Source organism: Molothrus aeneus, chromosome 2 (assembly GCF_037042795.1).
Source record: "Molothrus aeneus isolate 106 chromosome 2, BPBGC_Maene_1.0, whole genome shotgun sequence".
NCBI lineage: Eukaryota > Metazoa > Chordata > Aves > Passeriformes > Icteridae > Molothrus > Molothrus aeneus.
This window is the reverse complement of record NC_089647.1, coordinates 99033467-99047268: the sequence shown is the minus strand read 5'-3', so window position 1 is coordinate 99047268 and position 13802 is coordinate 99033467. Positions and strand designations below refer to the sequence as shown.

General features: G+C 46.0%; 1 protein-coding gene across 3 annotated transcripts in view; it reads left to right on the top strand.

Annotated features, from left to right (window-relative positions):
- Positions 1 to 344: 344 nt before the first annotated feature.
- Positions 345 to 13802, top strand: part of GPM6B (glycoprotein M6B) — a 107052-nt gene continuing 93594 nt past the window's right edge. For all 3 annotated transcript variants that reach the window (XM_066545370.1, XM_066545367.1, XM_066545369.1), the window contains exon 1: positions 345 to 545. In XM_066545370.1, coding sequence (XP_066401467.1) covers positions 542 to 545 — 4 coding nt within the window. In that variant the 5' untranslated portion in view covers positions 345 to 541. The remainder of the gene's footprint in view (positions 546 to 13802) is intronic.

The following is a 13802-nucleotide window of genomic DNA, read 5'->3' as shown; positions in this document are numbered from 1 at the left end:
AGTGCCCTTGCCATTGTCACAGAGAAACATTAGGGGGCAGGTGCCTCTGAAGGTCAAGGGTGCCCGCAGCTCAGGTTCCCAAGGTTTCCCAGGCGAGAGGGTCAGGGGTTCTGCCTGCCCGCGGCGCGGCGGCTCGTCCCTGGCAGCCCCCGGGGACGGGGATGTCTCGCTGGAGGAGGACGGGGATGTCACGGGGGCGGAACCGAGCGCGACCCCCGCGCGGGGCGGCGGCCGCGGGGGGGCGCTGTGCCCGCTGCCCCGCGCGGCCGGACCGGCCGGGCCCCTGGGGCGGTGCAGGCGGGGCCGCCCCGCCCCTCAGCCCCTCAGCCCCTCCCGCCCCTCGCTCCCGCCGCTCCCGCCGCAGGCGAGCCCAACCGAGCCCGCCACTGCGAGAGCTGCGGCCGCTGCCCGCCGCCAGCCCGCTCACCCGGCACAGCCCAGCCCAGCACAGCCCAGCCCAGCCTGGCACGGCACAGCCCGGCACAGCACAGCGAGCCCCTGCCCTGCGCCCTCCGCACCGCCCGGACCACGCGAGCCGGCCATGGGTAAGCGAGCGCGGCTGCGGCAGAGCCCGCGCCCCGGACCGCAGGGGAGCCGCGGCTGCGGGAGGGTGGGCGCGGGGCAGGTGCGGAGCAGCCCCGGCGGGGGCAGCGGTAGCGGAGCCGCCTGTTGAGCGCCCCGGCGGCGCGGGGAGGGGGAGCGGCCGCCCCTCCGCCCGCCTCGTTCGGCGCCGCTGCCGCGGAAACTCCGCTCAGGGGAGCGGGAGCGGGGACGGGCGCAGGGACACCCTGTCCGGCGGAACAACGGGACCTTGCTCGCCAGCTGCAGAGCGCTCCCTTCCTCTGAAAGTAAATCATTGATGTGGACGATGATGATGATAACAATGCAGAATGCGGGATCTGTAGTTTCGGAGGCGGTTGTACGCAGCCGGCCCGGAGCTTCTGCATCCCGTGGTCCATCCCTGAGAAGCCGAGGAAGAGGCGCATTCGGCGGGGCAGGGGCGGCCGGAGCGTGCCCGGGGCTCTCCGCGGGTCTCGGTGCCGCCGCCCGGCGCTGGGGACTGGCTCGGTGTTCCCCGGTTGCCCCTCGGCATAGGGCGGAGCAGGAGGGGCGCAGCCCCTCTTCGCCAGACCCCCGTCCCCAGAGGTGCGGGTCAGCTTTTGCTGGGCTGCGAAGTTTGGTCAGGAGAGGGGGAATGGCCTCGGGACACAGGCAGGAGAGTGGAGGTGCTGAGCACTCCCGTGTGCCGGGCGTGATGCAGTTATTGGGTGTGAGCGCTGGGGAATCCTGCGGGCACTGGGGTAACGCGGTGCGCTGTTCCCTCGGTAGCGCTGGAGGGAGTTGGGTATGGGTGGAGAGGGGCAACTTTTGTTCCCAAACTTACGGGGAGGGTAGCGCTTGCGTGAGGGTGTTAACGGGAGCAGAAATGGGGCCCTGGCGAGGGAAAGGTCCGTGGTGTCCCTCGGCAGTCAGCACTCATCTTCAGCACTCCCATCCTTTCTGCGTGGGACTTCAGTATATGGGCTGCTTCCCGCGAGCTCTCTTTCAACCAACAACACATCCAAATTAATTAAGCAGTAGTCAAAGTTGGGAGGTTTGGGAAAAGAAAAGATAGAGCTGTATTTTTCTATCTTTGGTCTGGTTTGCCATTGGCATATTATTGCTTAGAGGTTGCAACTGCTAAAGCAGAGCTATCAGTGCGTGCCCGAGTGTTAATATGCACATACTGATGCTGGCACTCTCTCTGGTTTTAATTAAGAAGAAAAAAATTAATTACTCAGCCAAAGCTAAAGGAAGCTGACGGAATTCCTGTGGTTGCTACTTTGTTAAATTAATTCGCATCACCTAATTCCCAAATGCTTATTAACTGATTTGTTCCCTAGCTTAGTGAAGATCAGACTCCTCTAGTATTAATGTCTTTTTACTAAGCTTTTTAGAAGTTTGCTACACCCCTTTTAGTGCACAGTAAAATACTGGTTCCTGTAGCCTCAGCAGCTCTGATGGTTGAAACAAACCAACCAGCTGTATTAGCTGTATTCTTTTCCTGTGTGAACTTTTGATATTAAATGAAACTGCAAAGTGGGCAGCCTCTCCTCTTGTCTACATCTTACTATCTTCTTCCTAACTTACACTTTTCCTGGCATGGGTTGATGTCCAATAAATCTTGGAATAGGGAGGGAAGAGGGATAGAAACAAAGGAATGTTTTTACTTTCTTATTAAGGGAAGAGTATTGATTTCCATGTAAAATTGTTCTTAAATGTCTTTGCTGCTAAGTGTATGAAATTGGTTTTCCTTCAGTGAATTACACTGTTAGCAGTTTGAAATCAAAACGCTGTTTTAAATCTTCGTAAGTGATTAATCTTAAGAAGAAGCCCATCTTTATTTCAGCTGTAATAATCTTAAAAACCCACTAAAGTTAATCTTGCACATTGTGAGAATGCAACAGTATGTGAAGTACATAATTTATGTCCATATAGAAGGTGTTGTCCTAAATGTAGCAGTTGGGAAAAGGGGAGTAAAGACAAGAAAACTTTTCTTGAACATTTTGCTCATAATGATAATAAAAACAACACAAAATTCCAAGGTCTGCTGAGTTCTTTGCTTAGAAGCATTGTTGGATGACCAAGCTGTGCCTGAGTTAATGGCAGTTTCGTCAGTCAGGAGAGGGGACTTGGAGCAGAAATTTCATATAAAGTACTTCAAAAAGAAGTCACAAAAAGAAGCCTTTGTCAGCTGGTCATCCAGTCCCCCATGAATACAACGTTTTGTTTCTGTCATTGCATAACTGTTGCCTTGGCATTAGGTAGACTGAGGCTGATGTGATTGTCTCACCAGGCCTTGTGTGGAGCCCCGGTGCAGTTATTGAGCTTCCTGACCTGATGGCAGGGATGTGTTAGACTGCTTCTCATTAAGACAGTTTGAGTTGTCCTTGCTCACACAAAACTTTTGTGTAGGACTGGCTTACCCAGGCTGGTTTTTTGTTTTCCTTTTTGGAGGCTGAGAGCTCTCTGCAGTCATTATTGCTCTTTGGGCTTTTGGCTCCCTCAGCACTTCTGAAATTTGGGCACCCTATTGCCAGCACCGTATGATAGGGTTTGCACTGGCTGGATGGAGGGTCCTCAGTAATGACCAGTGCATTGCTTGGTGCATCTCCTGTGAGAAGTCCCACCCATGGGCATTGTGGCACACACTCTCTAAAACATAGTGTTTCAATTAGAAGGTGGGGAGGGGGGCTGTTGTTTTACAAAATGAACAAAAAAATGCAAAAAAGTTTTGGTTCCTGAAGGTTTGAAAAGGATGATACAACATCATTTCTTGGGAACTGTGTGTTTTCGTAATTTTACGCTTTTTCTTCTTTGTACTCTCTAAGTTGTTGCTTTTTACTTAAAAGAAAAAAAAAGTGGCTGGAGCAGTGTAGGTATATATATTATATTTGGGTTGGTTGGTTTTTGGAAAAGAGATATTGAGGAGAATGCTGTCTGCAAACAGAGGATGAAATTTTGCCCGTCTTTATATGGGTTCTAGTCCCGTTTCTTTGAAGTCCCCTGCAGGAACTGCTGCCTTGTGGAGCCTAAAGACCTGGGAATTCCCAGAGGTGTCACACTGGGGCCATCTCCTGTCCTTCACACTTTCTCCAGCCCATCCAGCTCCATCAGCAGTACTTGCTTCTGTGTCCCTGTAGTTCCTCCCTGCATCCTAGTACGGACCATCCCTTTCTTGTAGGCATTATCTTCAGGAGTTCCAGCTTAGGGGCTGTTGCCACCCAGAGAAATGGTCCTTGCTTTTACACTAAATGTGTCTGAAGTAGGTTCAAATATTACCTAAACCAGTCTTTCTTCTTATTAACAGTTGGGGGCAAATCCTGAAAGAGACTCAGTCTACTTTCTTTCTATTCAGATATACATTTCATTCAGTTAGGAGCTGAAATCTTTACTGTCTAACATTAATAGTAAAATATGATTAGCTGTGGTCATTAAGGGTGGCTGGATTTAATTGCCAAGTGGTGTAGTCCATATTTTCTTAAATCATACACCTCTTAAACATATTTAACCTTATTCTTATTAAAAGAAAAAAACTAATATTCAATTTGTCTTCTTATAAAACCTGTGAAATACAATATTTTGTACTGCTGTCCTTCCTCTATCTCCACAGTACCTGTTTGTGCTGTTAAAAGGTACTTAATTTGCCTTCTTACTGTAATCCTTCTTGTCTGAGAAGGGGGTGGAGGAGAAAATGGTGTGTATCCTAAACAATTTGTGTTTTCACTATATTTACAGGTTCTTCCTCATCCTCTCTTTTTAAGTGTGTGGTTCTGTAATACAGGATATCCTCCATCCTGTGTGTTAATTCTGTGTCTGATAGATCTTGAATTGTTACATTTCAGAAAAACATACTGGATGAGAAATTGCATCCCTGGGAGGTCTGAACTGTCAGTGCCTGATTGCCTGTCTTTTTCAGAGTGTTTATGGAATTTTTAAAACCAGTTGAAGTCTCCAGGTGTCTTCTAATCATAGCATATTTTGGTTTGAGCTTTTAAAATCAATTAATCCAACCCCTCTGCTATGTCCAGGGACATCTTTTCACTTGCTCAAAGCCCTGCCTAGCCTGATCTTGAACACTTCCAGGGAAGGAGCATCCAGGGATTGGGCATCCACAACTTCTCTGAACAATATTTAGTAATATCTAAAGTCCTTACTCTAAAAAACTAAGTCCACTGTCCATTTCAGGATAAGGTGAAAAAAACCTTGAAACCAAACCCAGTGAAGCCCACTTTCTGGTATCTCTTTTTTTCCTCATACAGCAGTATCACGTTATCTGAGTGGTGCACGTTTTCATTAGTGAGGATTTTTTTTTCTCTGAGGTACACAGTTGTTGAAGGCAGATGCAAAATAACTCCTCTTATTGTATTTCCACTGATAGATTTTGGTTAGAAGTGGTCTTTTCAGAAGTGGGAGAGCATTGTATCCAGTGACATTTCCCTGAAGCAGAGCATTTGCTGGGGAGCTGCTGTGCGTTGCTGCGTTACCTGGCTCCCCACAATGGCTGCTCTTCCCACTGATGGATTTCTCTTCTGTTTGCCCTCCCCCATGGCACCCCAGCTGTGTGTGCCCTTTGCCTTTCCCCATGCATGCACACAGCTGGTCCCCATGAGTGCCTGCCCCACAGCCCTTGCCCCTGTGTGCAGCTCCTCACGCCATTCCGGCTGAGGCGCCGAGTGCTTGCACGGAGCCATGGGAGCTGCCTTCCTTCCTCGAGCCCACCTGTGGAAAACTCAGTCTCTTTGTGGCCCCACAGTGTTAATGTTGTGGAAGATGATGGAGCACATGGGATCCTGCTGGGGTTCCAGTGTGGTGAGACATTTGGGAGGTCATTTTCCAGGGTTTGCTTAAGCACGCTTGTGGCTGCATTGGTTTGATAGAAATCAAGATTCTTTCTGTTCTCCTGGCTGGTTCCTTGAAATCCATTTGTGTACAAGTGCCTCTGGGTTTGCATTGGTGTGAGCAAATGTAAGGAAAGATAGTTTAGTTTCTGTGTGGAACATTAAAGATGGTTGTATTCGAGTGATGGGTCCCAGCTGAGCTGCAGCTTCTCTCTGTAGAGGTGCAGAATCCTGTGCAGGGAGGATTACTGGGTCAATACCCACAGTGGTCAAAGGGCAAAACAGAGCCCATCACATCCATCTCATAAGTTGGCTTCTTCCAGGTCATGTGCAATGTAGCCTGTGGTCCAAAGGAAGCAAACTTGACCTGACAGTACCCAGAGAGGAATCCAGGTCTCCTGATCCTTTCCCAGCCTTTATTCTGCAGGCAGGCATGAATTTGAGATAGCTTTGGTGCAGGGATGGCTGTGCCAGTCCAAATCCTGTCACCCCTCCCCTGTAAGAACAGTGGGCATCAGTGGAGATGTCACCATTCAGTGTAACAAATAGGTACCATCCTCTGTACCACTTAATTCTTAGCTGTTTGTTGCTTTCTCTTGCTGTTCTGTCTTGGTGCTTTGGCAGTCTTCCTCTCCATAATTATTTGTCTCTTGGGTTTTAGGCTCAAAAGCTTGCATGGGGAGTTGTGGCTTGGGAAACATTTACAAGCAACACAAAGAGCTATGAGAATTCAACATCTTTTGTTGTCCCTGGTTTTGGAGCTCTTTGATGAGCAGCAAATTTCAAAATGTGAATGGAGCTTATGTTTCATTAACAGAAGGATGTGCCAGCCCCAGAGCTATCAATAGATACAAACCTCAGTGCCTTTCTCTGCATCACTTTTGGGCATATTTGTTTTATGCTTTGATAGTTGTGTGCATGTCACACTTGGAAATTGTAGCCTAGAATTATATGTACAGAGAAGGACTTTCAGAAATGTACTTTAATATTTTTTTAATTTTTTAAATTTTTTTTTCCTGTGGGGAGATGTTGAAAAGGACTGTGGTTCAAAGCTAGCTGGGACTTGGATCATGAGCAAGACTGGATTTCATGAATTGATTTGAAGTATCCAATGTAAGATAGAGCCTTCATAATTTTGTTTGGGTTTTTTTTAATATCTGTTAAGTGCATAGAGCAATCATTGCATATTGCAGCCTAAAGCTCTTGTCTTTGAATACACTCCTTCAATGCCAGTGGAAATACAAGAATTGCCCTGGTGTAAACCATACATAAATCAGAGCTGGATTGCACTGAAGGCAAACAGGGCAAAAGTTTTGCAGGAGTAAGGAAGCAGCTGGCTTGCCTTCCAGGTGCTGGTTTGTGGATAAACAGAAAGGACACCTTGTGTTAACAATGCAGCTGGTCAGGAGATCCAAACCCAGAGTAAATGATGGGAGTTCAGCCAGAGGAGGTTTATGTTTTGAGTAGTGTGCTGGTTTTCTCAATATTGGAAACAAACACTTGGGTTTATTGGTTGTTTTGCTGAGCTGGGGCAGTGGAGCCTGCCCTGATGGGTAACTGGGGAGGAATCTGACTGCCCCATGCTGCCAGCAAGGCACAGCTGACTGGGACTCTCCAATGTCTGGCTTTACCCTTTAGTCTGTGTTTTTGCCAGCTTACATGCTAACAGATTCATTGAGGCTTCTCATCCTAATGCTGAGTGTGTATCAGGGGAGCTGCTGGGTGCAGGTGAGCATTATTTGCCTGCAGTCACCTGCTGACACCCTTTGGGAGCCCACTTGGCTGCTGTTGGGTCTTAGCTATCACTTCAAGAGAGATTTCACACATTTTTTTAATTCTGTGGGTTTATATGTGTTTTCTGATTGGGCACAAATGTTTCATGGCATAAGACAGTGCTTTCATCAACTTAAGACTTCTTTTTAAGATTTCTTAAGTTCAAGGTTCTGCAAAATTCTGTAAGGATTTTCTGGAATGGAGTCCTTGGCACACACCATGCCAACAAACACCGTGCAAGTCTGAACTAGTGCAGAACACTGGCTGGATCTTCAATACTTTTTTGTAAATTCTTTACTAAAGTAGTTTTAATTTACTTGTTCTCTGTGTTTTCTGTATCTTATATTTGTACTTTTCTTTTTCTTTGTTTTATTTTTTTTTGAAGGAATAACTTTTGGAAGGTTTTAAGTGATTGCTACTTGTGTCTAAACTTATGCTTTTGTTACCAAAACTGTGTTGACATAAATGTCGTGCACTTTCCCAAATAAAAGCGTAAAATGAGTTTTTGTATTTGTTAAGCACACAGCTGAAAATAAGTCTGCCACATGGAACTTCCCTTGTGGGAAATTAAATGCTTTTCTTGAGCTGTTTAGGCATGCATTTTAAAAAAAGCAGTCATGAGGAAATAGAGATGTCTAGTGGGAGTATTTTGGAGTTCTTTTGGTGCAAGCACAGGGATCTGCTCCAGCACATCTGTCAAGAACCCACGACTTGCAAGGTGTGAAAACAAGAACACTTAATGCAACATCTGCTCGTGCTCTGTAACGGGCACAGGTACAAAAGCCTTGAAATCTCTGAGATATTTGTCATGCCATGTCAAGGGGATGTAACAGAATCCAGTCCATACAATTGTCTGTTACTGCCTGCTCTCCAGCCAGGGAAGTTATTAGGTACTAAAGCTGATAACAGTTACACTGAGCCAAAGTTTTGCATCAGCCAATGCAAGGAATGCAGTGCAGAGGGGGCTTTGCTATGTGTGGCTGATGTAGCCCGTGTTAGTAATTATTTCCCTTATGCAATGTATACCTTCACTTCACAGACATTTCCCCATACTGTGCTGAAATTGAAGTGGTGGTTTCTCATGCTTGGTAGTTGTCTGATGAAAATCCCCCAATTCAGATTATGCCTGGAGACTTTAAGAAATAATGATGTGGAATAAAAAATATCCAGTTAAGTAATAATTGCTGGGTTTAGCCTGCAATTTTTTGTTTCTCCCTTTAAATTATTTTTAAACAGTTTGAAAATACCTGTTTTTCTCCTCAAACTTTATCTAGGAGAAGCGTACAATAGATACTTCATAGATACTTACTTAACCTTCTCCTGAAATTCTTTGACATTTTTCATGTTATCTTGTTATTTGCCACTGATATGCATGCAACACCAAGCTTGAGAAATTGCTGTAATCTACCACATACTCAATTCCTTTTATTCACCAGTGGAAACCTCAGAAAAAAAACCAAAAACCAGAATAAGGAAGGAGTAAAAAAACTCTTGGGAACACTGATTTAAAGTAGCTGTGGCAGACTGAAGGTAGGTATTTGAGGAGTGGGTGGAACTGAAACAAAACACAAATGAGGTAGCAGCACGACTCAAGACTCAATTGGTTTCATCCTTAAACAGTCTGCAGATTTCATTAAAATGATTTTATTTTCCTGTAAAACTTTATTTGTGGATTTTTGATGTTTCCTATGGCTGTCATTATAAAATCTGCTGAATATTTTCCCATAACCATCAGCTTTCCAGCTTGTCCAGAATGGTTTAGGCTCTTCCCATTATCCTCGCAGAGAGGAAGTGCTGGATATCATGGTCAAACCTTGTTCCTTCCCTCCCTCCAGGCTGTTTTAGGTTTTGTGGGCAGGGATGTGTGTGGGTAGATAATTCCCTGCCCCCCTCATTCCTGTTGGCATTTGATCCTCCACTGAAGACTTTCTCCATGAAGTGACATCCAGAAGCGCTTGCTGGTTTTTCACACATGGTAGGTGAGCACAGCTGTGACTGTGACTTGTGCTTCCAAGTAAGTGATGTACCTCTCTGAGAGACAGAAAACAGGAGAGACTTTAAAAGAAACAGCTTTAAAATAAACAGAAGGTCAAGAGACACTTTCTTAAAGCAAAATTAAGTGCTTTACTGGGGGGAGGTTGGAGTGTCAGATTTCTATTTCCACAGTAACAAAAAGGCATGGCACATGTGGAATATTAAGTGTTGCTGCCAAGGCTAATGGAAATGTCCCAGCTGCTGTTAAAACCTGACATATAACTGTGTTAATTACTGCACACTGAGTCTTCCATTCCTATAAGAACATGCAAAAAAAAAGGTTCAGGAAAATGCCAGGGTAGTTACCTGGCATTTAGTCAGCACTAGTTACTTGTCTTCCTTGCAAAAACGCATTTAGTTGATAAAAATGCTTTGTTTCATGTTTGATTAGTTGATCTTAGATAGCATTGGTATTTTTTGGCTGTAGAGATACCTGATTGGTCAGTATGATGGCTGTAGGATAGCTATCTGCTTTCTGAAGATTACCTACCCTTTTAGAAAGAACTATGTTCAAAGTGGTTAGAGAATTAGAAATGTCCCTTATTTGCCACAGAGTTGTTAGGGTTTAGCTGAGGGATGAGAATGGAAAAGAACCCAAAAGAAAAGAACCCAAAGAAACCCCACCAGTTACTTGGAAGTGTAGCATCCTTGTTCATGAGTTATTCCTCTGGCCTGCTGATGGGGCTCTCTGTGGAGGACTCCTGAGAAGAGACTGATGAGGATGTCCTGGTTTTGGCCAGTATTTTCTGGTCTTTCTTTGGTATTTTCTTTGCAGTAGCCATGAGGGGGCAGAGCCTGGAGCTGTGTGGGTGCATCTAAGTTGTTGTTCTGTACCACCTACATCACTGCCAGGGATAGAAGGAAGGGACTCCTGCTCCTGGGAGGAAGGTGGGCATGGCTTGTGGGGTGGGGAAGTGTGGCATGTGGAGGGTGTCTGCCACTGTTTTTCACTGTCCCAGGCTTGGTGAGCATTTTTGCCTGTTATACACTTCTTTTATTAGTGTTGTTACTGGTACTGTTCCTTTTCTTATCTTGCTGCTGTTTCTAGTAACTTGTTCTTATCTCAACCCATAATCTCTGCCTTTTGTTTCCCACCAGAGTGGGGGAGGAGGGGAGTGGTTTATTTTCTTTCTAGTGGGAGTACTATATTGGGGAGTGCCCTTCCTAAACCAGGACAGTGGACTTCATAAGACAACGCAGAAGGGGAAAAGCAGTTCTCCAGCCAAAATGTGAGTTCCCAAAGCACTCCTTTCTCTTTCCCATCATATAAGGCAGGTTTATAAATTCAGAAAATGCCATCATGCTTGTTTAAGTTCTCGTCTACTGTAATCCTTTTAAAAATACTTGGTCCTTAAAACTCTTGTTTTTTAGGGAAGAGACTGGTAAGATTAGTAGGAGGGAAGCATGCCTTTTTCCTTCCATATGTGTTGGTGAGCGTGACTGCTGTGCCCACTTCCCACATGGTCAGTAGTCTGTCTTCTTCTGCATGTGTGAAACATCCCTTATGTTGGCTCCTGTACCTTGTAAATAAAGTGTTTTCTATTGCCTTACTCAGAAAATATGTCAAGCTTTTTGTTACATATGCTTCATTGCTCTGACACTTGAGCTTTGCATTTGCATGTGGTTCTTAGATCTCAACGGAGAGAGATTTATTCTCCCTATCCAAGTTTAAACATAGGAGAAAAATCATGGAATTGTAGGATGGTTTGGATTGGAAGGTGCCTTAACGATTATCCAGTTCAAATTCCCCTGCCGTGGGCAGGGACATCTTCAGCTAGACCAGAGCTCCATCCAGCCTGGCATTGAACACTTCCAGGGATGGAGCATCCACAACTTCCTGGGGAGACCTGGTTACAGAGTCCCACCACCCACACAGTAAAGGTATTCATCCCAGTATCTAATTTAAACCTGCCCTCTTTTCAGTTTAAAGCATTACCCCTTGTCCTGTCACTACACTCCTTGGTAAAGGGTCCCTCCATATCTTTTCTGTAGGCTCCCTTCAGGTACTGCAAGGTGATACGAAATCTCCCCAGGCCTTCTCTTCTCCAAGCTGAACAGCCCCAGCTCTCTCAGCCTGTCTTCATAGGATCTCCAGCCCTCTGATCATCTCTGTAACCTCCTCTAGAGCTGCTCCAAAGGGTTGATGTCCATCCTGCCTTGAGGATGCTGCAGCCCAGAGCTGGGTGCAGTGCTCCAGGCTGGGATATCATACTGCCAGAGCAGAGGGGCAGACTTGCCTCCCTCAACCTGCTGGCCATGCTGCTTTTTATTCAGCCCAGAGTACAGCTGGCTTTCTGGGCTGCAAGTGCACTCTGCTGGTTCAAAGTCAATTTTTCATCCACCAACAGCTCAGGTCATTCTTGGCAGAGCTGCTTTCAGTCCACTCATCACCTGGCCTGTATGCAGGGCTGGACTCAGGTGCAGGACATTACACTTGGCATTGTTAAGCTGCCTTTATTTGCCATTTTAACACTGTTTTCTTGGGTCAGGCTAAATCACTGACATCACAGCAGTGTCCCAGAATTTAATTTATCCTGAGCTGTTGCATGTGGTCCCAGAGGCATTCAGTACAGCCAGAGACATTTTGTGCACTCAGGTGACTTCCACGTCACGAGTGGGCTTGTAGCAGTAGCCTGTGCTCTTCTGTGGCAGACACAGATGGAACTGTGACACTTGAAGCCATCAGGCTTGGCAGCTGTTGTGTGCCCTGCTTTGTCCTGAAGAGGACAGCTGGGAAGGGCACCCTGGTGACAAGGCTGCATCTCAGACCTTCCACAGCACTTGGGATGTACTGTGCCAGTGCTTCCTGCTAGGAGATACTGGCAATTAATTTAAAATCTTCCCCTAGGTCATCATGACTTTAAGGAGCTTTTGCACTTTCTCAGAAACTGCCTTTCTTCTTGAGTGTGACCTGCCAAGGCAGCTGGGTTTGTCTTAAGTACTGAAGTTAATGACACAAAACATGAAGCTTGAGAGGAGGAGATCAGGATTCCAGCACTTTTTAGCTGTGTACTCACTGTCAGCATCCCTTCTGTGAGACAACAGAATGATCAGGAGATTTTGTGGCTCCAGGACAAAGTGTAGGCTGTGGCTTGGACATCTGTGATGCTTTCTGAGTGGCTTTTGAGGAAGGTCTTCATATGGCTTTTCTGGGCTTAGTGTGAAGGAAGACAAGCATTCTTTTTTCTCCTGGTGTCTTTTTGTTGTTTGTTCTTTTATTTGTTTGTTTTATTAATGAGGTACAAAGGAAAATACGCTCTTCAGATGGAGCAGTAACATTGCATAAGAGGGCCCTCCTTGTGTGTGCAGGCTGCTGACACACTCTTTGTCTGACACACTCTTTGGTTACATCAAGCCCCGTGGAGTAGGTGTAATCAGAGGTAATGACAGTGCCCCTGTATGTGCTATGGCACAAGTTGCAGAATGTGCAAGTCTGGCAGTGTTCTGCCCAGCTGTGTAGCTTCTGTCCTCTCAGGATTATGTAGTAACCTAAACTTAACCTCTGTTCACATAACCCTAAACTGGCCATTAACTCAATCACACATGCAGACTTTTTCATGTCCAGTTTTGCTTGGGAACACCAGCTCTTCAGTCTCTTCATGAAGCTGTGTGTGGGCTTACCTGCATTTGCATGGGAGGAGTTTGCTCCAGAATACCTTCCCAAATGTTGGCCCCAGCAGCTGTGTTCCCTGCAGACACGTGGAAGAGGCAGGGCAGCAGTTGCCAGCAAGCATCAGCACCATCTTTTGTTTCCCTCATAGCTATGGTGAGCCTGGATGTGAGAGCAGGAATGTATGCACTGGAGATGATTTAAGGAAATGTGCAGCACTGCATGCTAATTGATTCAGGTCATGGTCCTCACAGGATAAGTGCAGCAGCTTCCTGCCTCCCAAATGGTTCCTGTGCTTCTGATGTGAACCTCTTTGGCTCGTGCCAAGAAAAAAAAACTGCGTAGTAATTAAAATTAACCTGACCTGCTTTAGAGGAGCCTGGTTTGAATTAGGACATGATTATTAACTCTAGCAGTATTTGGCTTTGCTAAATCTTTCCCTTTGCTTGCACATCGTTCATTTCCTGCCATTCCATCAGCTCAGTAACTGGGGTGTTTCTGTTTATATGAGACCCCTCATCTCATATAAAGAAGGAGGAGGAGACCCAGGCTTGGCTAACACAAAGCACAAGCCTTGGTGGGACTCTATCAAGGCACAGGGCTTGGGGGGTGACAGGGTCTCGTGCTGTCCCATCTGCAGAAAGCCAGCACTATGGGAGTAGAAAATGGGCAGTGAAAAGATAACTTTGTGTGCATAACTGACCTGAAAGCTGTTCTTCTCATGGGTGTCTAAAATAGTTAACATAATTGGGCTGCCAGGAGTTTACTGCATTAAATCCAAGTCCTCTGAGCTTTAAGGGTATTGTCTTTTATATCTGTGTGTGGGAAATTCAAGAAAAGCAAGAGTGCAACAGAGTTTCAATCTCAAACCACGGAAGCTTCATCAGTTTAAAGGCTCAAAGCCCCTTGCTGGTGATTTTTGTTCCCATGAGCTAGATGATGTGCCTATTTTTTCTTTATACGTAGGTGACACCATTTTAATGTCTCTTCAGGCCTTCTTTGTT